The following is a 24,727-nucleotide window of genomic DNA, read 5'->3' as shown; positions in this document are numbered from 1 at the left end:
CATGTTCAATGCATTTTCAGCAAATGGCTTTTTAAACTGTTCCTTAATCATTTCACATTTGTCCTTCCTCACACAATTTAGATACTAGGCATATACACACAAGGTCATAACTCAAATGAAATTGTTAGAAGATTGTCCAAAGCAGTCTGACTGCATTGGACAATCTTCTAACAAAGAAGTATTTCATCTGCCTTCCCTTTAATCTCACTTCACACTCTACATTAGTCATTCTTTTTTGCTACATGATACTTGAAACATACTGGTCCTAGTCTGGTCATATCAAACAAAAATTAAAGCATAATATTTTCTTGTCTGAGAATCCCAGTGTTCTCTTGTTTTATTCAACTAAAGCCAGTAAGCTGTTTAACCTTCTCCAATGCCAGAATTTGCTGCCTTTGTCGCTCATCCAGACTCTGTGTTTTGCTTTGTAATAAATTTCTTTCCTCTTCCAGCTGGGACAATTTTTCCTTTAATCTAGACTTTTCTGATTCCAAGTCTCTGATTGTAACTTCTTGAGTCATTTGAGTAGCTTGAAGCATTCCAATGTGACCTAAAAACAAAACAGCTCTTTAAAACCTCATAGCATTGGTTTCATGCAATTGAAGTGCACATTTATATTCCAGTGATAGCATCACTCTAGTGGAAGCTTGCATATGGATCTCCCTTGTCTTCCCTGCAATACTTATCTTCCTCTCCACTTCTCACTTGTTTAGTTTTATTGTAAAATGCCCAACAACAGCAGAGCACTTGCTGCTGGGGCACCTTTCATTTCAATCTTCCTCGCTCAAAGTTGCACGTTGACTCCCAAAGGAAAGCAGAATTAGTCAATTGTAAGAACACTGAAGAACTGGATCCCACCTAAACCTGTGTATTTCTATGCTAGAATAAGATTGACAACAGAAAGCAGAACACTGATGTCTAAAGATAAACATGCGATTGTTTTATCAAACTCATAATTTAGCTGGCAGACTAGATACATAGCTTTATCTGCTGTAAAACTTAGGAAATTACACTTTATTTTGCTAAAGGTATATGACTAAAAGACATAACAAAACTCTCTCTACAGTAAATAGTAAAGTATGATCTAAATCCTTGCAGTTGGAGGCTTCCTTTTAATTTCTTTATGTATATTTTTGGGAAAAAAACAAACGAAGTACAATTTCAAACTACACAGTATAATCATCTGTCCTTCACATAACCAGCTCACAAAAGTTTACGACTTCAGAAATTTCTGTCTATTCTTCTTGATATATTTATTATTGTAGGTAACTGACTAGAGCAGTGAAATTTCTGTTATTTTGGGAGAGGCTTTGGAGTGAATAGAAGACTGTTTAGAAAAAGAGGATACTTCTAGTTAGGTCCAACTGAAAGACAAGAGGTACTATTGACTCTGAATAATTTTCTACTGTTTTTTTGTAGTCTCAGTTTCTAGGAAAGACTGTTGCTTCCCTTCTCATTTTATTATAAATTTCAAAAATGACAGGTTGAATGACAGTTCAGTTTTATAACAAAGCATTGCTTTTAAATATAAGTCACTAAGGAATAGCTATGGAAGTGGAGTATATGCTATTTCTCACATGACAAAATCACTGAGCCTCATGATCAATTTCCATTTGTTATAAAAAGCAAGATGTGCCAAGAAGGAAACTGTTTGTTGCCTGTGGACACAATGTGAAGGGAAGAGCTATGAGATATATAATGAAATTCAAAAATTAAAAATGTCTCAAAATTAATAGTATTTTCATTAAAAATGCACAGTTCTAATTGTACTAAGCCCTGGAAAATTCTAGAACTTTTTTTGACATTTTTGTTTGTAAAACTGAAAACTGAAGACTTAGAACAATGGATATGCTTAGGTTCTGAAACATTTTTAAAAAATTCTTATTTCAAAAGTTCAGCCATTTAAGGAAGATATTTCAAACCCAAAATTTTATAATCTAGCAATAATAATAATAATATGAGAATTTTCATTTTTTCATACAAGTATGTCATACATATTTCATTGTAAGTACACCTAGACACTGATCTAGAGCTTTTGTCCTTGCAATACCAACACAGAAGACAGCTTTCCAATTCCTCATGCTCTACAAAAAAAGGTATGAAATACAGCAATTTCCTTAAAAGTTGGGAATCTCAGGATAAATGGAAGAGTATTTTAAATATACCAAAGAGACTCAACAGAGTGTTCTAAAATTGCAACACGATGAGTAAACATTCTTTATGGTAATTAAGTATGAGAATTCAGTTTCTTTGAGGACAGATTTTTGACCGTGTGAGCTGAAAATCAAGGAGATGGCAGTGGGCCAGCATCAGAAACCATTTCCAAACAGGCTGGCACCCAACTACCCCACATGGCAATGGCTTGGTGGCACCACTGCAAACGGGGATCCTGGTTCTTGTTGCACAGTGATGCTCTAAAACAAAGAGGTACTGCAGACAGCACCACTGAGCTTGGTAAAGCTGAAAACCTCAGTGCCAGAGGACACCAGGGCTGGCCTCAATCACAGGCTAGCTGACTTCATGCCATCAGTAGTACAGAAAAACAGCCTGGGTATTTATTTCCACTACATTTGGGGTGGCCTGGTGAAACCCTCTTATGCTTCTGCCGAAGGAATGAAGCAGCAGCAGCTTTAGAGTGTATGAGAACAGGACTCATACAGTCATGAAGTTTCCTATGACTGCCTCACAAATCACCTTTTGGAGGGTTAGATGTCCATTTTACATTCTCTCAGCAGCAAGCCTATTCCTTTTAGCTGTTTGATCTAATAGGATCTTGCAGTCTTGGGCTCCTGCTGGTTGCTATACTCTTCCAACATATGGCCTAGACTGGGCTTGTGCTAATTTGTGTGGAAAACAATCAAGAATTGTTATAATTGGTCTAATTCAAAAAAGCCAAAGATAAGCCAGGGGCCCCTTTTTAAGCCCTGGAACCCTACCTATTGTATAGCTGTCTAAGTTCAAGTACTGGCCCATGCCTACTACTGAGCACACTACGGAGACAATGCCAAAGATGGAAAAGAAACCTGCATGTGCACAGTCAGGTCTTAAGCTATTTTTTGTGCCTTTCCACATGACAGCAACTACAAAGAAGCAATGAAAGCAGCTATAGAGAAAACTTTAAAGAATTTATTATTCAATAAGCTGCAAATCCTCTGACAGTAGGTATAAAGGAAAGTACCACAGCGTCAGCAAAAAGAAAATACAACTGAAAAAAGGTGGAAGAACAGGAAGCATGTCTCAGTTATTATGTGGAGAAGAGATGCAGAGCAGAATTGTTCTGTATAAGCACAGTTCCAAGGCCTGGAAGATACATACATGCCATACAAAGTACAGCACTTGGACAAATGAGTACATAAAAAAGGAAATTTAAGTACAATGCATGTGATAGCAAAAAAGTTTAAAAACCCCAAAACTCATTGGAAAATTCTATGTAAAGCATTAAACAGTCTTTAGGCACTCTAAACCTGCATGAGGCTGACAGAAAAAGAAAAGACTAGAATAAAAGGATGAAGTTTGTTTCCAGATTAAGTTACTGACATACATACTGGCTTTGAGAACAAGATCAGTGGCCTGCTGCTGTAAGCGCTCTCTAGCAGCTGCAAGCTCGCTTTCCACTTCTTTGTGTTTGCTTAACAATGACATCTCCTCCTCCTTCACATCATCTAGCTGTTTTTGAAGAACCTAGAGGAAACACATAACACTTGTTACCATCATATACAATCATGACAATTTAAATGGACATTAGATTAAAAGGTACAGAAGAGACCTTTCAGCAAACAAGTTTTATTTACACAAAAGCTGAAATAGTGCAATATTAATCCCATATTCATTGTCTATTATATGCAATGCTTCAAACATACTTTTTGAAGATCAAGATAATGGGTACATGGCATGACAAGTAATGCATAAGAGAAATGTGACAATATTCAAAAGGTACATAAAAAAAAATACTATAAAATGGTCCACAGAGTCTGGGGGTCAACTTTAGAAACCTGGTTTCTGGTATCTGAGAGATTTTCACATTAAAGAATACATTATGTGTTCACAGCAGTTTAGTGTCCTTCACTGCAACTCAGAGTGTTTACTACTGACTCAAATTAAGTTACGTGTGGAGGGAGATACATAAAATGAGAGCTGGGCAGTTACTTCTATCAAACATTCCCAGGGTCACTGTTGGGACCAGCACTCTTTAGCACATTTCTCAGCAGCATGGGCAGTAGGATTTCTTGCACCCTCAGTGGGCTCACTGACAACACCAAGCCCTGTGGCACAGTCGACTCACTGGAGAGAAGGGAAGGGATGTCATCCTGAGGGACCTTGACAGGCTTGAGAGGTGGGACTGGGCAAACCTCATGGAGTTCAACAACACCCAGAGCAGGTCCTGCACCTGGGTCAGGACAAGCACAAGTACAGGCTGGCTAGCCCTGGGGAGAAGACTCTGGAATGAAAAGCTCAGTATGACTTAGCAATGTGCACTCACAGCCCAGAAAGCCAATCATGTCTTGGGATGCATCAAAAGCAGCATGGCCAGCAAGTCACAGGAGGTGATGCTGTCCTTCTACTCTGCTCCTTTTAGACCCCATCTGTACTCCTGTGTGTCCAGGTGTGGTAGCCCCAATACAAGAAAGACAAGGATCTTTTGGAAAGAGTCCAGAGGAGGCCACTAAATCAATCACAGGGCTGGATCGCTGAAAGCAAGACAGGCTGAAAGAATGTTCAGCCTGGAGAAGAGAAGGCTTCAGCAGCCTTCCAGTATCTAAAGAACGCCTAAAAGAGCTAGAAAAGGACTTTTGACAAAGACATGTAGTGATAAGACAGGGGAGAGTTGCCTTAAATTGAAGGAACATAGGTTTAGATTAGATATTATGAAGAAATTATTTTCTTTGAGGATAGTGAGGCACTGGAACCAATTGCCCACAGAGGTTGTGAACTTGCCATCCCTGGAGGTGTTCAAGGCTGGATGGGACTCTAAGCAAGTTGGTCTAGTGCAAGGCAGCTCATAGCAGAGGGTTTGGAGCTAGATGATCTTTACTGTCCCTTCCAAGACAAACTATTCTATAGTTCTATGATTCTAAAGTTTTCTTATGCCTTAAATCAGATGTACTGATTCACAACAGCATATCTTGGAGAGTGTAATGTGTTTCAGCCATGCAGGAGGGAAAAGAAAATATTGTTCTGGTTCAAAAGAAAATACAGATGTCTCATAATTCAAGTAACTAAAACAGTAACATTTCAGAAACTAAAGTGGAAGAGAGAATTGGGGAAAACACTGTACAGGATGTGTAATGAAACAGACACCAGATGTAGTGAGATTATGCATTTCAGCACCTCATCCACAGTCATCAGAGTAGGACCTGATCTTAAAATCTGTAGCAGATACTGCACTAGGCTCTTCCTCTTCTTCGGGAACAAATTTCCTTTACTGTAGGAACGACCAACATACAACTGAATTCACCTTCACCGCAGCTTTCCATAAACTCACCTCCTGAAGCCCCTTGCAGAAGGGGCAAAGATGTGTGATGAACTGACTGCAGGCTCCCTTCACTACCCCCCTGCATCAATGTAGGGGAAGTGGTTAGAGAACTGGGAATAAAGTTAAGCCCAGGAAATATGAAGGGGTGAGGAGAAAGTGCTCTTTTAAGATTTGTTTAACTTCTCATTATCCTACTTTGATTTGATTGGTAATAAATTTGGTAATAAATTTGGCAACAAATCCTTTTCCTGAGTCAAGACTGCTTAGATCATGATGGTAACTGATGAGTGATCTCTCCCTCTTATTTCAACTCAGAAGTCTTTCATTACAGCCTCTCTCCTCTCAGAGAGGAGAAGAGTGGTAGAGCAGCTTTGGTGAGTACTTGGCATGCAGCCAGGATCAACCCAACACACTAAATAAAACTGTGTTGGAGTTTAACCCAGTAAGCAGCTAAGTATGGCACAGCCACTTGCTCACTACTGCCAAAGTGGGACAAGGAAGGGAAATGGAAGGGCAAAAATGGGAAAATTCGTGGGTTGAGATGAAGAAGATAGAGAAAACAAAAGCCACACACATATAAGCAATAAAAACAAGGAATCCGTTCACCACTTCCCATGGGCAGGCAGGTGTTCAGCTGTCCTCAGGAAAGCAGGGCTCCATCTGGCATAACACTGACTTGGGGAGGCAAAGACCATCACTCCTTCCTCCTTCCCCCAGATTTATATGCTGAGCATTACATCATGTAATATGGAATATCCCTGTGTTCAGTTGGGGTCAGCTGTCCTGGCTGTGCTCCATTCCAGCTCCTTGTACATCCCCAGCCTCCTCATTGGAAGGGTGGAGTGAAAAGCCAAAAAGACCTTGACTCCGTGTAAGCACAGCTCAGCAATAACTAAACCATTCCTTAATTACCAACACTGTTTCCAACAAGTTTGGATTTGTTTTCAACAAATCCAAAACATGGCACCCCACAAGCTCCTATAGAGAAAATTAACCCTACCTGAGCCAAACCCACTAACATACTGAGTGTGCAGTATTTCAGTTGCCACTTGTGAAAATATTGTTAATTAAACAATTAAGTCTAAAGTAGAAATAAATGAAAAATAAATTGAAAATGACAAGCATATACGAGTGATGGAAAATTAAGTTTACACACTCTAATAACCTCAACCTAACAGCCACATGGAAACACTGCTTTTATAGGAAAAGAAAATTCACAGTCTTGGGAACAATATATCATCAGTCTCACCTGAACATTGTTTTCTGCAGTTCCTAGAGCCACCTGAAGTTTTTGGCATTTTTCCCGAAGGCTAGCAGCTTCATCCTGGACCATTTGCAATTCAGTTTTAAGTTTCCCCAGATTCTTCCGTAACATACTTTCCTGGTTCTGAAATTCTTTTCTTAGCTCCACTTCTTTCTCTTTGCAGGCATGTAGACTTTCTGCTGTAAAAAGCTGAGATCTTTTCAAAGAGTCAAGTTCATGCTCATAGAAGGACTGTGCTTTGCTGAGTTTGCCTTCATAGTCCTCAATGAGCTTTTTTTTTTCCAGCCTTAACTCTTCAACCTTATTGTTCAAGTCTTCCAGCTCCAGTCTATGCAACTCCTCCATTTTCTCTTGCCCCTTACTTAAAGTAGCATTCTGACTCTGATGAGTCTTCAGAAGTTCTTGAATTTCAAGCCTGTGGGCAGCTTTTAACTCTTCCAGAGCTGTACGCTTGTCCTTCTCATACTGTACTTGCAATTGTATGAAACTTCGTAGCCTTTCCTCGAATTTCTTTCTGATCTCTTCTACTTCCCTTGACATGGTCACTACACGTTGGACATGCTGAGCTTCTGCACAAAGCTGCATATCTTCAACTCTATCCTTATATGCTTCAAATTCTGTCAAGGCCTGATGTTTCATCTTTTTGTGATCTTCCAGTGACTCTTCCAAAACCTGAATCTTTCTCTTGAGATCCATTTCTTCTGCAACTTTACTTTTATACTGCAAGATCTTCTCTCTGGTCTCTGCAAGAATTTGTTGGATTTCTTCTTCATGAGCATCCTTAAGGGCTTGGATAGCTGCTTCATGTTCATCATTTTTAGTGTTCAAAGCATATATTACCTGCAAACATGAGATAATATTATATTAAGAGAAAAGGCATCCTGGTTATCTGTTAAATCCCAATAAAAGCATGCCTAGGTACTCTGAAAGCTACTTCACCAATCTGGCTTGTTTCCATCACAAATAAGACACCTCATGTTATTAAAGATGCAACTGCATAAATGCGGTGTTAGCCATGATATCCTTACAGATCTTAAAGAGTAGGGTAGTTTTTCTGTTTTTCTTAAACACCTAATTTTCCTAATGAAAGCTTTGTCTTTATAGCCATGTTGTTGCTGTAAATATACTGGGGGGGGGGGGGGGGAGAGGAAAGCACACTTAAAAACTAATTTCAAAAAACCCTCAAATTTATTTGGAATAGTTCAAAGCACAGACTTTAAAAAAACCTGAAGAGATCTTCCTGTTGGAAAATAACACACAGAGATATATTTTTTGTTCCAGTTGAATTTCTTGTGATATATATCTCAGATCCCTCCTTTCCAAACACTACATGTTCTTAAATATTTCATTTCAAAAACATCAAAAATGCAAACACTAGTTATTCTGGATTGTAGTCTTGATGGTTGCCCAGATACAATTTCACTTTTGACAGTTTATCTAGTAAGCATTTTGTGTCTCCTAAGGTCTAAGGTGCCTTACTACATAAATTCACTGACTTCCCATCTAGTAAGTCAGCTGAACAGAAAAGTTCAGGGCAGGGCAGCCAGCAATCTGGGGAGCCCAGGGAGCTAAATAGTTCAAGAAGGCTGTGAAAGCAGCAAAACCACGAGCATTCAATAAAAGTTTTAAAATAACCAGATATATCCTAAGGGATGTTTCAACTGCACCACAACATAGTAGCTTTTGGTTTTTAACTAGGAAGTACACATAAGTATGTGTGCCTGTATAGGTGTACGTCAGTGAATAAACCATCCGTGCAATAGGTGGGGTTAATGCAATCTTTGCATTGCTTCATGAACTCCAGCAATTCTCCCCATACTTCATATACAGGCAGCAGAGCTATAAAACACATCTGTACAAAAAAAAAAAGGTCTTCTGATTAGTGTAACTTCTGTATCTTAAAAATTAAGAAGAAGCAACAAAAATGAACAATGAAGAAGCAGCAGGGGATTTTCTTTTTTAACTGAAGACAGAACCTAGACCAGACCTCCATCAGCACAGAACTAGGCAACAGAGGAAGTTGTGCTGACTAGCCCTCAAGGCTGGGAAATATGAAGAAGGCACAGAATTGACACCAAGCAAAAGCCTCTATACTCCAGACTAAAGAAAGGTGTCTACTGTCAAATGTTCAGATGAGCTGCGAAGCTCAAAAAAGTTATTGTAAGTGAAAGAGCAGATTTAAGACTTAGGCCATGGTGTTCCTTTGTTTGTTTGAACAAAAGTCCAGACGTTTATTCTAGATTTTATGCCTTTTGTGCATTTTAGTCTAAATTTATTCTAAATTTTATGCCTGAAATAACATACCCCATTCTGTTACCTGAGCCACAAAATCCCAAAAGAACAGGCTTTAAATTACAATTGAAAAGAAAAAGGAAAAACAAAAAAGTTCTGAAGCAACATTAGATGCAAAAAACCCTCCCCCACAGCCTCACTTATCTTTATATACCAAGAAATTAACTTAAAAATATTGCAAAAACCACTTTTACCTTATTCTAATCCAATTTTTTAACAAATGTACATGCTACTTAATAAAAGAGGAAAAAAATATAGGTTTTCCATAGGTTTGGCAACTTGCTTTTAGTACTACTTACATATCTGCAGGTATCAAGGACATTTTGGCTTTCTTCCTCCCCAGATAAAAAAATACAATAAAATTTCCTATTTTGAAGGAGCTTCATAGTACAGAGACTCACAAAACTCTAACAAAACATTGCAAAAAATGATAACTAAGCCACATGCAATCTCAATAGCAAAATCACAACTATCACTGAAATGCCCTTTACCCAAGGTTTTAACCTTCTGTATTCTTATTGCCTTTGGTGATGCCAACAGTAACTCCTGATCATGAAGCTTTCACCTCCCTCCTGGTACCAGCAAACAGTCTCAGCTATTGGACCCCAAAGGCTTAAATCCCTGCTGGTTTAACAGTGGTTAGTGTTCAACTTCTTTGTTCAAATTAAAAATTACTTGAAAACAGAGGGTTTGGGGTTTTTCTAAATGTTATATGCACTATCTTGCATGAATAGGCTTCAGTTTTGGTAAGAGAAGTGGAAAATGTAGTTTAAAAAGTACTATAAAAAATAAATCTCACACTTAATATCAGGTGATTATAATAAGCAATTGCAGAACACTAGGTCAAATCCCACACTCAAAATAGCCCTTGACTCTCATCCTTGTGCACATTAGTGCCATAATGTTTTTCACTTCAGGCAGTATTCCAGTCTCAAGTTATGCAGCACCATGATCTGCAGAACGTATTAATCATAAAGGATTTTCAAGGGTATTATGATTTAGCAATGGAAACCTCACTGAAAAGTCCAAGTGAAAAATAAATCCATGTGCAATGCCACATTTGGAAGATATCTTTAAATTCTCATTATTGACTTGCTCCTTACTAAAAGCACTGAAGAGAAACAAATTCAATTCAAATTCAAGCACAACTCGTACCCTAAAAGAAGGGCATTCATATCTTATGGGAAATGCAAAAATAAAATGCACGCAACTGAATATTTCATCATAACATATGCCTTACAGCAGCCTGAATTCCAGCTCCATCAAATTACTATAAACCTCACTATTTTTAAAGAAATGGAATAGCTGTATCAGATTTTATCTTTGAGAATTTGACCCACTATATTAACATAGGAACACAGGGAAAAAAGTCTGTACTAACAAGCAAAAGCAACTTAAAAGCACTTCAATGAAACGCAAGCAGAAATTGAAGTACCTTGGAGCAAATGAATACATTTAAAGTTCTAGCTAAAATAAAGAGCTCCTTCTCAAGTAAGCTTCTGAAAATTGAAAAGCAATAAGGTTACAAACATTGGAGGTAGGTAGATAAAAGTTTTGCACTCTGTTTTTAAATGAGAGCATGAATCCCTACTAAGCATGCTTGTAAATGCTTTTTAAAATGATTTTAAAATCCCTGCAGCTTTTTTAGTACAACTGCTTAATACTAAGACCCATAAACTGCTTATTTGAGTAATTCATATTTTTCCAGCTCTACTCTAACTGCACATAGCAATTCTTATCACATGACAGGAAAAAATAAATCATGCTTTATTCTATTTTCAGTCAGCATATCATTTCAGAGGGACAGACTGAACCATACTCTAAGGATACTGAGATCGCCAGCTAACACTTTTTATACAGAACAGTAATTATTAATGAAAACCTACTGAAATACTGTGTGCATTGATCTGAAGAACTACAACAGAGTAAGTTAGCACCAACAACAGCAACAGCCTTGGTTATTTCAATAATTATTGTTTAGTTCATTCTACATGGTAAGGTGAAGCAAGTCAGACCCTACGCTAGCTTTGGTGTTTTAAGCTACACAGAATACAAACAATTCCTGCTCCACATTGTTTGTGGCTGAAAGTTTGGCTGAGAAATACTTTTTACCCCAAACCAGATGTTAGGGATTGGAAAGCTGACCAATTCTTGCATGGTCAGCTGTGCTTCAGTTATCTGCTCCTGACAGCAATTTAGTTGGGATAGAATGCTATTCTAATTACAAATGTGTAATTCACTTGAACACTAGAATTGAGGACAAATTCTTTTGCAGCACAGAAAACCATAGTCTATGATTCTATGAAAATACCTCAAGAAATGTGCATGGGTCATTTTCTTTAATTTTACATCAAAATGAGAGCTGACACCTATGAGAAAAAAAACATCACTTACACAAACATCAATCTTATGACCGGCAAACCTCCATTTCAGACTTGATGGGTGGGTCCCTGGGTAAGAGTACCAGGTTCAGCCTTGCTCAGGTGAACTGCTGTGTCCCCAGTGCTCCCAGGGTGCTGCTGCCTGAAACCAGCCTGGAACACCAGAGCCTCCAGAGGCATCCCCAGATTTTGCCAGTGCTGCCCATCTCTGGAATGAACCACACAAGGACAGTGCTAACAAGAAATGCTTGTGCATAACCTGCTAATGATTTATAAGATGTGGACCAATAAGCCTGACCCATCCCTGCTCTCTGTAGGTAAGGAAAGTAAGAATTACTTCACATAGGAAGTAGTAACATATACTGAGAAACAGTAAAAAGTGCAGCAAACAGAAAAGTTCAGCCTACAAAATCAGTCAGAAACCTTAAAAAAATTGCAAGCATTACTATTAAATAATTTTATGTAGAAATATTTCTTCTATGATAGTCCAAAACAATCATGTGTTTTTTTGGTACAATAGGTATTGCGTTAATTTTTCCCCTTTTCTTTCAGTTGACCAAATTATGTCCAAAAAATGAGATATATTTATATATCAGCATTTAAAATTTGCATAATATGATCAATTTAAGATGAAATAAAATACCCAACTTAATAGCCAGGAAAAATTTGTTTTATAGGACAAATTTCTTCTCCTTAGAACATTATAAGAATACAATGATACAGGAAAGTACTTCAAAGCTACTTCAAACTGCCTTTCATAAAAGCTGACCACAACTGCAGAGTTCAGTATTACAAATGTGTTGCTACATACACAAGTAGACAGACAGTTATAACATGTATACAAAAAAACCCAAACCAAACCTCATAACCTATGTATGCTCATCTTTCTTTTTTTTTAATTTAAATTTTAAAAAACATCCATTTATCTAGAAAGATCTTTTCCTTATGGAAAATCTCACAAATAGATGATGCTCTGTCAGTCAAGATCTTTGTATTACTGACAACAAACACAGAAACAAACCTAGACCATTAGGCCAGGATTTCTTAGAAATCACAGGAAAGGTGGAAAGAAGACAGTGAGCTACATGGCTCACTACAAGTCTTTCTAAATACCTGGGCCATGCATTAGGGGCACAGCACAATGAGCAGGGAAGGGACAAATATGGTCTGCAGCTGTAAAAGGAATGTCCCTTGCCAATAGCATCCCCCCAAAAAAGCTGATCTAACTACACCAGTGTCCTTTGAGATAAAACGCACAGAGGGCAAGAACTTGATTTTTTTTCCTAAAAAACACACTTTCACATAAAATTTATTATTAAAATATCCTTTATGCTATTCATCAGTCTCCATGTGTTAGCTCAATACCTAAGTAAAGTTCAGTATTTTATTCCTTTAGAAACTCTGGAAACAAATACTCGATAATTACAAATATTATTTTTATTACAGCTACTAGCTTTCCAAAGGAATCTCTAATGACTTTTGTTTACAATTAATTATTTAAAGAATGACACTATGAAGCTCAACATAATTTCTAAGTATTGAGCGTTAACAGATATCCATTACTACCTAGGGCTCTACTTTTGGGTAAGAAATTTTTCATTTTCACACTTATTGATAGACATTTAATTTTCTGTAAAAGAGGATAAGTCCAAGGCCATGCACCACTCACCAACATCCACATTGAGAATAAAACACAGGAGAAAAATTTTTTTTTTATTTTCAGGTTCCCGATGTTTAATACTATATACAGTAGGTATAACACCTCACAGGGGCCCATACACTGAGAGGACCTTTCTTCATGCTCCTAAATACCTGCTCCTCAAGTACCTGTAACCTGATGTACTGATAATCCATTTCTACTGTGCCAAGTACAGATCGGTACCACATTTAACTTGACTTACATTCCTTCCTGTGTTTTGTTTATTTGTGTATGGCCCACACTGAAATACTAACTCTTTTGAATGGTCTGAAAATCCTACTGGTTTAAAATATCTGCTTGCATTTACAGCTCAGCATGTTTATAAATTATTACAGTGCCTGTACCTTAAAATTTAATTATCAGAAAAAGGCATGCCAGAGTCCAATTAATGGTGGGGAGGAGATGTCCCACTCAAAGAAGAGGCGCAGAGCACACCTCGACACAGGGACAGAGTGGTCTGCGTGGCTGAAGAGGTCATTTATTCACTGTGGCCTTTCTCCTAGAGCTGTACCAGACAGCAAATGAGAGGCTTTTTGGGAGCTTATCAGGACCTTTGTGCTACCACAGCCTATCCAGGAAATAGGCACTTGGTCCAAATCCACGAATGGGGATAGCCTTTATCAATCAGGTAACACAAATCAAAATCAAGGCAGCAGGTAAAGCTACAGCTGCAGAGCACTCTGTAATCAGATTCAACAAGGGGAACACATTACCTGCACCTCTTTTGGTAGCCCAACACACTGAGCAGCAACATGAGAATGGAATTCACAAGTTCAGAAGCCAGGCAGTCAAGAGTGCTTTAAACCTAAGGCCTCGGGGTCAGGACACAACAATTTGTGATCCTACAAGTGATTTTAGCAATCAGCAGTGAACCAAGAAGGAGCTCACCCATGACAAGAGGTCAAGTGGGCAATCAGGCCCTGTTGCTCCTCCTGCTCTAGCAGCAGAGTGCTTCCAAGACTGGGTCCACCAGAGAAATATGACCAGAAGGGGACAAAAGGATTTGAAAGAGGCACCAGCACATATGTGAGAGTGACAGAAAGAGATATTTGGGGGCAAACTCATTCCATTAAGCAGAGTAAATATAATACTGGATACAGGGACAGATGGCATCCTGATATGGTTAGCAGAAAATTCCCTTTTTCCCTTACATGGTTATTTTGGATGTGCTACAGAAAAGGGAAAAGTGGGGCATTTTCCTCACCACAATAAACTGTAATGGAACAAATGAATTTTATAACTGCATTCCATTTTCTGAGGAAGAAAAAGAGCAGATATCTCTTACAAATAAGTATAAAAACAAAAAAATAGGAGGCAAAAGGAGGAAAAATACAGTTCACTTTAAAAAGGCATTTAAAAGAATCATGATCTGGCTAAAGTGTGACAGACAGATACAATGCTGCACCACCCAAATCAGGAGGAATTTCTCACTGAGAGGGTTGTCAAGAATGGGAATGGGCTGCTCAGGGACCTGGTGGAGTCACCATTCCCAGAGGTATTCAAGAAACAACTGGACATAGCTCTTAGTGCTATGGTCTAGTTGATATAATGGTGTTTGGTCATAGGGTGGACTCAATCTTGGACACCTTTCCCCCCCTTAATGATTTTATGCCTCTATGAAACATGATACAACCTTCAGAATATCTTCAGCTGAGGCAAAAATTCAGGTACAAAAGAAGCAGTTGTGATGTCAAACAAGAAATATCAATTAAATAGGAAGAGCTATATCAAGGTAATATCACAGGACTATGAGAGATGGGTTGGGGATGCACTAGACATCTCCAGTTAGTGGCCAAGATGGCCATTAAAGAATGCTGCAGATGGACAGGTAAGTGGCCACACTGAATTCAACTAATTTTCAGGAGTAGAACACCTCAGAATTATATGTACAAGCCAGAACAAAAATAATTTTTCCAGGCAGACAGAAGTGGACTTGAAGACCTTGACAGAAAGACAAGAAGCAGCTGGATAGAAGGGAAGTGCAACTCTTTACTATAAACCAAATTAGGGAAGACATCGCCATTAGTGCTTTGTATGACCTGGCACTTAATCCCCCACTTGACTACTACGTGACATCTATTTCTGAGAGAAATGCTCAGCTGCTCTACACTGGCATTGCTGTCTCTAATGGAGTTACATAAGTTTACAGGGTTCAGCAATCCAGTTCTGTACATTTATGTTGCACTCTTCTCAAACAGAGCCATTTCTAAGCAATATATTTATTACCTGTGCGACTGAGACATTTACTTTTATTAGTTGCACATAAGTCTGCTGTCTGTTCCAAAGTGCAAAACCAGCTTGCAGAATAAGTCAAAATAGAGTTTAATGTAAGTTTCTATCTCATTATGACATCAAAAATATTTTCACGATGACAGGTTTTAATACAACACAAGAATATGTTGAAGAAAGACTGTTATGAAAGAGGGTAAAATTGTTTAGAAACAGCTTCAAAAGTTAGCCAGAATGGGAACAAATTCTAGCAGAAAACAGTTGAAATGTTTTGTAATGGCTCCTTGAAAATCAACCCTTATTTTTAAATTCAACCACTTGTAAATCAAGTAGTTTTAAACACAACCAATTTGTAAATCGAGTGGTACTAAACCTCAAACTTGCTTAACTGAGAAGGAGAGCTCTATTATACAAATGTTATCAAAGTACAACAGTTATTTACAATGCCTCTAAGATTACTTCAGCACTATGACTTAAAAATTATTTGCTCATCCCAAATCCCCAGCATTGTTTCAGAACTACATTACAGAGAAAACAGAGATGCCATATTTTCATCTGTTCTAATCACCTGCTAGCCATAGTAAGCTGATCCTTTCTTTATTCAATTTCTGTATTTAGTATCATCAAATTATACCTCAATGGTCAGACAAGCCATAGTTAATGAAGTTGGAAATTTTCCCCTGACAATGTCATTCAGAATTTTTATCTCATTCTAAGTATTTTTAGAAGGAAAAATATAGTTTCTAATTCACCCATTATTCATTTTCTTAATAAAAAACAAAGTCATATTACTCTTTGAAAAAGCATCTACAGAAGAAAAACAGTCTTTTGGTGCAAAAGATGAGAGATGGCACTGAGGAAGTGAGTTCTCTTCAGTAGGGTCAAATGCCTAAAAGGACGACATTCACAGACATTGAAGCAATGAGAGCCTAAAAGGATGAACAGAATTTGAAATTTTCTGCAAAGTATATTTCTATGATAAATCCATCACACTTAGAGAATCTCAATTTGGAGTGAAAAAAACCAATCATATAAAAGGGGTAAGATTAGTCAGCTGATTCTATTTATTGTCAGAAAGCAAAGCTTAAGTTTTTCTGTTTGGTCTGAAATAAGTATTTTTTTAAAGGCCACTATAAGTAATGTCTAACCCAGTCAAAGCAATTATATTGATATCAATTATAATTTAAGTCTCCCTTTTTTGCTAAGCTGGGCTAAATTATCCTTCATGCAATCACAATCTGTACATTCACCTACTGTATTTTCATCAGAGAGAAACATTTAAGTTGTGTAGTTATCTGTACTACATAGATTAAGTCATAACACTCAAAATAATCCAAATTCTAAAAAATTACTGTCCCATTTCCTTCTAAATCTATTTCCTTGCTTTACCATTCAAGCTAACTTTCATTATAGTTCAATACTATAAACTTGCTTTTAAATTTTCATCCATTTCACCTTCAAATCCAACCCCCTATTAACTTTCACCATCTGAAGTGTCATGTTTTTAAACATTTATTTTTCACTAGATGTTTATAATGAAAACCTGGCTGGTCATTGCCTGGTTTTACATTTTTCAATACATAGCTTAGAAACACATAGCTTTTTAATAACTAAGGGTATGCAAGCTGAGTTGTCCTGCTTTGTAGAAGTAACCACAAACATTGGGAACTGGCTTTAAATATATAGAATGAAATGGATTTGTTTCTTCTTTTATTTGACAAGGTGGGGGAAAAAAGGAAAGCAGCGATGATAGAGACAGAATAACAACTGCAGAAATGTAAAGTAAAATGAAGCATCTCCACTTTGAAATCTTCTCTAGAGGATATCCAAAGCAATATTTCTGAGTGCCATCACCTGAAAATGTCACAAGTACTTCTGGATAATTGTAAATGAAGTTGACACTAAAGAAAGATGATCTGTTTTCCTCTTAGTTTGCTTGTAAACCTGAAAGCAAGGCATAGTCAGCATTGTTATCACTCATACACACTATTCATTCTTACTCAAGAGTCCTCAAGTGTTGAGCTGATGAAAGCATTAACAAAAGGTTTTTTTTTTTATTCTGTTTTCCCAAAAAAATAGCAGTACTGTATGACAAGCCAGAGAAAAGGTTTTCCCAGATTCCTCTTCACCATTGAAACAAAGTTCATTTTTCTACTCTCTCTGCCTGCCAGTCTTGTCCTCTCCATGCCTGATCTATTTTGGGTTTAATTTTCTCAAGAATTCCTATAGACTCTATACAATTTAAGTATCTAGTGGTTCCTCACAGCAGATGAGACCATGCAGATAAGAATACACCACTAGTGGATCAAAGAAGAAATCGTCATCAGTGTTTTGAAAAGCAGACTGGAAAACAAATCAATTGCTTGCTTGTAATTGATTTTCTACTTTCCAGACTTGTTAAAGGAAGGAAAGGCAAGGAGCCTTCCGAGCAAATATACAGCTCCACAGGAAAGAAACATTAGTGAAAAATACAAACAGCAAGACTCCCAACACAGTATTTTATCTACAGCAGCTTTCCCTTTTCAAGAAGGCTTTAACTACAAACCACCTCTGGAAGATTTAATGCTAAATTTCCAGAATAAATAAAGGAAATTCCAACCGGAATAATGGAATTTTTAATAACTGCAGAAGAAGTTGAGCTACTTTCCCAGAAAGAAACTACCTCAAAGCAGTTTCTCTTCTTTCCTCTGGAAGAACAAAAATCTAGATTTTAACCAACAAAATAAAATCTATGTTCATGCTAAGTCTTATCACTGATTTGACTGGTTTTTTTTAATATTATGGAAGCAAAATCAAAGTAAGCAGAAGGTAGCACAGTCACCCAGTTGAGAGTCCAAGTTAATTTTCAAAGCCAAGCCCAAGATGAATCTAGGACAAATCTGTAGTGGCCTACTGGGATACTTTCCAGTAACCTACAGGTACCAATCATGCAATGGAAAAAAATTGTAATTCCTAGCTGCACCTCAATACTTACACAATAATGCCTATTAGTTTTGGCATGTGACACTGACAACTTACAGGCTCAACACAGTAGCTATTATAGAAACACCGTGTATACAGGATCACAGAAAGGCTGAGGTCACAAGACCCATCTGGAGGTTATCTGGTATAACCTAGACCCTGGGCAAAGCAAGGCCAGACTATGCTGGGCCTTGCTCAAGTGGGTTTTGAATGTCTCCAAGGAAGACAACGATGCAACATATGTGGGCAGCCTGTGCCAGAATGTGACCATCCTCACAGTAAAAAAAAAAAGTGTTTTCTTGTGTTTTTGTTTGTGCCTATTGCCTTATGTTTTCATGAGACACCACTAAGAATATGCCTGCTCAGTCCTCTTTACTCCTCACCATCTGGTGTACGCACACATTCATAAGATCCCCCTGAGCCTTCCCTTCTCCAGGCTAAACAGTTGCATCTCTCAGCCTCTCCCAGTATGACAGATGGTCCAGACTCCTCAACACAGCAGCCTTTTGCTGGACTTGCTCCAGTACATCCACGACTCCCTCATATGGGGGAGCCTCCAAACCAGACCCAGCAGTCCAGGTGTGGGGCAGAGGGGAGGGATCACCTCCCCTGACCTGCTGTGACACTCATTCCCACACAGTCCAGTGTGCCATTGACTATCTCAGCCAGAGGCACACTGCTGGCCCACGTTCAGCTCGTGTCTGTCAGAACCCCGGGGCCTTCGCTGCCCGGCTCTTTCCAGCCAGTCGATTCCAACACGTCCCCGCTGCGCTGCCCCAGATAGGCCTTTGCATCAGGTCCCTGTCAGTGCATTCCCCAGCCTGTCCAGCTCTGAATAGCAGCACACCCATCTGTTTTACAACCCCCTGTCCCACTTTTGTACTGGCCACCAACGTGCTGAGTGTGCATTCTGTCTCATCATGCAGCTCACAACAAAGATGTTGAACATGCTGGCCTCTAGGGCACACTGTTAGTGACCAGCCCTCAGCTGGGCTTCACGCAACTGACCACAAAGTCCAGAGGTGCAGCCAGACTTTAGTCTACTTTAATGTCTACTTGTCTAGCACACACTTAGACAAGACTCACAGCCACACAACAAAGAACAGGAGATGTAACTGATTTTAAATTTCCTTTAAAAAGTCGTACCAAAAAGAAAAAAAGAAAAAAGAAAAGGACTAAATATATTTCTTCCTCATAGTATCTAATCTACTCAAAGTTTGTGCAGTCCCCTCCACCACAAGTTTGCTAAATCATTCAATAAAGAAGTGGAAAAAAAATTCATATACATAACTAGGAAAATTGTAGTATTTCCATTAGAGACCTACAAGAAAATTGATGCTCTTATAAAAGCATATAATTATACTGCTTTGTCCTAAAGCATCTCTTTTTTCTATTCATCCCATTAAATACAGTAAAAGTAGAATCCTGAACACTCAGCCCAAAAGCTATACTTTCTTATCATGGCTATCCTGTTGAACCAAAACTTCATAAGTGAGATAATCTTCTGGAGAGCTACCCTAGTGAATGTTCTTAAAAACTTCTCTCATGCAATTGTAATAAAGGCTTCTACTGTTGTTTCTACTTGGCAGCTGGAATACAATACTCTTAAAATAAGAGTACTTATATTGTAAATGATTTGCCAGATTTGCCTCTTTCACAATACTTTATTCCACATAAAATGAGAGACATTAACTGCTATTCTTCAAGCAATTCATCATACAGAATTCCATAGGTTAAGACTGTTCAGAATTTTTCACTTCCAACAAAAATTCCCCACACCTGATGGGTCAGTCAAATAAGAATCTTCATAAAGACATCAAGTTTTCACTGTGATTAGCTAGCCTAAGAAGAAAATCTGTGATACCTAATATGATAAAGATGATTAAAGGAACACTAAGAAGTCTTCTTTCTTCAGCATCTATTACTTCCTTTATTAAATTCAACAAATGAGAAACCAGTGGCAATCTTAAATCAAGGAACACATATGAATCAAACAAGTAGATCTGTGAGAAGTGAAAAAAAAAAAAGCAACCACTGAGCACTTGTGTGCAAGTTCACATTAAATAATTAGCTCAAGGCCTCTGGTGGGTACAGGTCTGTATCACGCACCTGTCAGCATATATATATTCAGTCTCTTACACAAACATGCTTAGTTCTGACTACTACTGCAGAAATCTTCCACTTTTTACACAATAAGGGAAACAAAAAATAAGCTAAGTTGGTGGCATATCACAAAATACACAATTAGTTAACACAAAAATTTAAGAATGAGCTATGCAACTCATATACAGAGAAAACACTGAGATATCATTCCAAGGCCCATTTTAAGACTATTCTATGTACAATGCAACTGTCAATACACCAGCTGTAATTCAATACAGAAAATTATAACTCACATCTTAACTTGTTAAGAAACAGCATGGAGCAATTTGTTTTTCAGACTTAAGGCATTTAACAGTTAACAGCAAATTTGCTTACGTTTTCTAATACTTTTTTCATAGCTGAATTCCAAATTAGCTAGCAAATACCATTTAAGCTTTGAGTTTTTAACATCACTTTTACACACTAAGCACGAGTATCTTCAGCTACTAATTCAACACTGCTTCCATTACAGAGTCAGGAAAGATTCTAATAAAGATGAAAGGTTTTGATATTTAGCTCTGTTCTGTTTCCAGCACATCCTCCCCCTAATTTTAATCTATACTTTTTGAGAATTTCCATGGTTTCCTACATATAGTTTAAAAGTTAAAGAGACTGCATACAATACAGCTTCCAAAACAAAATCTCTTTCATGAATGTGTAAGTTTTTTTCATGGCAAGTTCATTAAAAATGAACAAGCTTTATGCATAAAACCAGAGCTATGTATATTTCAGAAATGTCTCATTTTACAGATAAAAAGTTAAACATGTGCTTGTATCTCTTAGTTTTCCAGCATTTTCATTAAGTTCTCAGTATACTTCCTGTATTTTGGACAGTCTTCAATCACAGAACCAGACATAAAAATACTCTAGAACTCAAAGCAAAGTGTCCAACTAATTTCTTGTGTATCCCAATTCATTATTCATTCAACTGGAAACAACTATTTCCTCCTGTTACAGGCTCCCTTGGGATGTACTTACAACCACAAATCAATACCCTTGTGCTGGGATAGGTGTGGCAGTACCAACACCAAGTCAAAATCCCTTTTCAGTTCTGGCAACCTCTATCAATCAGGTTATGCCAGAAAAAAACATTTCAAATCTGTAGCATAGCAGCTTCAGACAATTTCCCAAGACAGCTAACTCTTGAGAAACATACCGAAGAAATTGACAGATGTACAAATTTCCCAATCTGCCTCCCTACGTGAAAGAATCCCATGTACCCTCTAATCACCTATCTAGACTATAGTTGACACATCTGCTATATGACTGGACCTTCAATTGCTGCAAGGAAAGCAGGACAGGCCAAGGGGCTATTCTCAAGTTGCGTTTGTCTCAGAGCTGCATTTCCTTGCACACTTATTTCTTAAATACTTGCATATCTGATTTTAGCCTTTCAGGTATATAGATCCCTAGAGATCCTCATTCTACAAAATTATTCCAAGTATAAACAAAGGAATTGTCTCTCAGCACAGTAATATTAAGCTCAGAATTTCCCAAAACAAGACGTAGTAACACCTAAGTGGAGGAAAAGAGTGAAAATGGTACTCATCTTACAAACCCAGATCACTGTTTTTGATTAATCATCAAAGTAAGGGGTTTTAGTAGTATGTTGTTTCAATAGGAAATTTCTTCATATTTTGAGGACTTCTGAACCTAAGATACATTGGGCAATGTCCAGAAATAAAAGACATATCTTTAGTGAATTTTATGACAAGACAATTGCATTTCCAGCTTCTTAAGACCCTTATAAGCTAAAAATGCAGTTATTTCAGAACAGAATAAAACCAAATATTTAATCCTTTTTTTGTGGTATATTCTGTAAGTCAGATTTCAAAAATCAAACATAAACCCCTCTTTCAAAGTCCTGACAAAATTAAGAAAATGCTGCTGTTCATTCAAATATTCTCAAACATTACTTAATTTACAGACAGAACTCTGAAAAATACCAGTGCCTGCCTTAATTTTCACTTCTTTGTCCTTTTTGGTTTTTATTCTGCTAGGTTTCTGGGGAAGACACAGCATGGCACACACTTTCAGAGAAATAATTCACTGCACTTACCTCCATGGTGCTCAGCAGAATCAATGTTATAGCTCGCCACACCAACTACATAAAACATTTGGGAAATTGTAGTTATGTAAGCTGGGCCTCTAACGAGATTTTGCCAGCAGGGAAATGCACTGGTTTGCATAAACCAAGTCAGACTTGGTTGCTGGTGAGGACAAGGTGTGGAGGCAGCCCCACACTCGGTACCACGGAGAGCTGCGGCTGCCGCCCACCCCCGCTGCCAAGGGGAACGAGGGTCAGGAGAATAATTCAACACAGCCCCAGCACAGCCCACAGGCAAAGCATCTGCCAAGGCCCCTCTTCCCAAGAGGAGAGCCTCACTCGTCTCCCAAGAAACACACATACAGCCTCACACTTCACTAAGTATATACAGATTGTGTTCTTCGATAAAATTCGTTCTTGTAGGTAAACTTAAGACTATTCTCAGTTCTTTGACAAAGTGACTGGGTTTTTATGCTTCCAAGACCAGAGAATTTTTTTCATTGCTTTCTAAAGCTTTAATAAAGTCTCCTTTTTCTTTTAAGAATTCCTCTTCTATATGTGGGAACAGATGAGGGTCAAGATTAGTAGTTAATGTAGAGTTGAACATAACTTGTAAGTTAGGACTTGAATGAAGGGACCAACTTTATCAAAATTTCATATAGGCCCATAGAGAAGCTGGAGTTTATCATCAGGATGTAATTTTTTTAATATTCTAGAGTGAGAAGGTGTATTACTTCTGTCTATGACTTTACCAAGCTAACGCTTTTTGAAAGCAGGAAATTTAATTTCCCTCAGGACCAGGGAGCATAGATGCATAAGGGGAAAAAACCCTCAAAAAACAAAAAACCCCCACAGAAACAAAAAACAAACCACAACAAAGTCTCATACCAAAACATTTTAAAATTTCCATTAGAGGTAAATAGTCTATTACACAAACAGCTTTCTCAAAAAAAAACCCCACAAAACAAAACAAAAAACTCCAGCAACAAACAACACCCTCCACCCTCCCAACAACCTGGTATTTGAAATCTAGTTTATTCTAGAGTATGAACTCAGAGCTATGGAAAAGAACACAAACCAACAGAGGCTAAAGTTGCTTCAGGCTCTTCACTTGTTCAGAACACATCTCCTAAAGCAGTGTCTGCCCAAAGTGATAAGAATTACGATCTCATGCATCAGATATTTGGAGGCAAGACAGAACATACCTAATACACCAAACTGCCATATATGCCTTTTCAATCCACAGTGTGGACCATTCACAGGATGTGAAACAGCACAGAAATAAAGGGAGACAAGAATGACAGGAATAGAAATAATGGCCACAGAACACTTCCAGGTCAGCTCAAGGAATACATAAACTGAGCTTTGTGTCCAAGTACAGCCTCAGCATAAATCAAATGGAAATGTGTTTTTAAAAGAAAAAAAGAGAAGGGGTTTTGGGGAAAGGACTGACATATAAGACATATAACTAAGTTAACACAATAACGCTACACAATCGATTGAAAGCTAGCGAACAACACAGACAAAATAATGGAATCCAAAATTTCAAATAAATTTCTACCATTCTGTGTCACAACTAAGTATTTTCTTCAATAAATGAGTTATGTTGATAAGACTGGTTAATGTTGAGAAGAAAGGCATGCATAGATTTTCAAGGTGTTTTGCATTTTTTATGCATAAACATACAATTGATTACTTATTACAACCAGCTACAATAAACTATATATTAAGTGTGAAACCTACACTTACAATTACACAAAGCAGTTAAATTAAAAAAAAAAAAAATCAAGTCCTTTTCTTTAATCCTTATTAAAGAAATAATTTCCCATTATCTTCATTTGTCAAATTTTAAAAGGACAAAGGCAGTCACAGAAGATTACTGCAATGCATTTTAGTACAACCTATCCAAACACATCAGCATCCATAATGCAAAATACTGGATCTGAGAAGGCAGTGTCAGATACCCTTTACTAGAAGTTATTGCTTTCAGTCACATTGTGAGCAAAAACACTGTTCAAGTACAAATCTTTGGATTATAGCACACCTGTTTTCTGAACACATTACAATTCAGGTTTCTAGAAATCAAATTTTAGGACACTGGATGAAAAAATTACTTTAATCTCATAAAAATTAAAACAGAAAATGAGTACTACTCATATTCACCTCATACTACTACTTGCAGCTAAAAGGTTGTCTTTCATTTAATGGCAGCATCTTGAAGAAGGACTTCATGAACTTT

General features: G+C 37.7%; 1 protein-coding gene across 8 annotated transcripts in view; it reads right to left on the bottom strand.

Annotated features, from left to right (window-relative positions):
• FAM184A (family with sequence similarity 184 member A) overlaps positions 1-24,727 on the bottom strand; it is a 73,840-nt gene that overhangs the window by 40,046 nt on the left and 9,067 nt on the right. For all 8 annotated transcript variants that reach the window (XM_074537920.1, XM_074537916.1, XM_074537914.1 and 5 more), the window contains exons 2-4: positions 6,723-7,577; positions 3,546-3,681; positions 369-550 (exon numbers count right to left, since the gene is read on the bottom strand). In XM_074537920.1, coding sequence (XP_074394021.1) covers positions 369-550; positions 3,546-3,681; positions 6,723-7,577 — 1,173 coding nt within the window. The remainder of the gene's footprint in view (positions 1-368; positions 551-3,545; positions 3,682-6,722; positions 7,578-24,727) is intronic.

This window comes from Zonotrichia albicollis, chromosome 3, assembly GCF_047830755.1.
Source record: "Zonotrichia albicollis isolate bZonAlb1 chromosome 3, bZonAlb1.hap1, whole genome shotgun sequence".
In the NCBI taxonomy this organism is placed as follows: domain Eukaryota; kingdom Metazoa; phylum Chordata; class Aves; order Passeriformes; family Passerellidae; genus Zonotrichia; species Zonotrichia albicollis.
The sequence above is the reverse complement of the archived record's forward strand: the minus strand, read 5'-3'. Positions and strand labels throughout refer to the sequence as shown.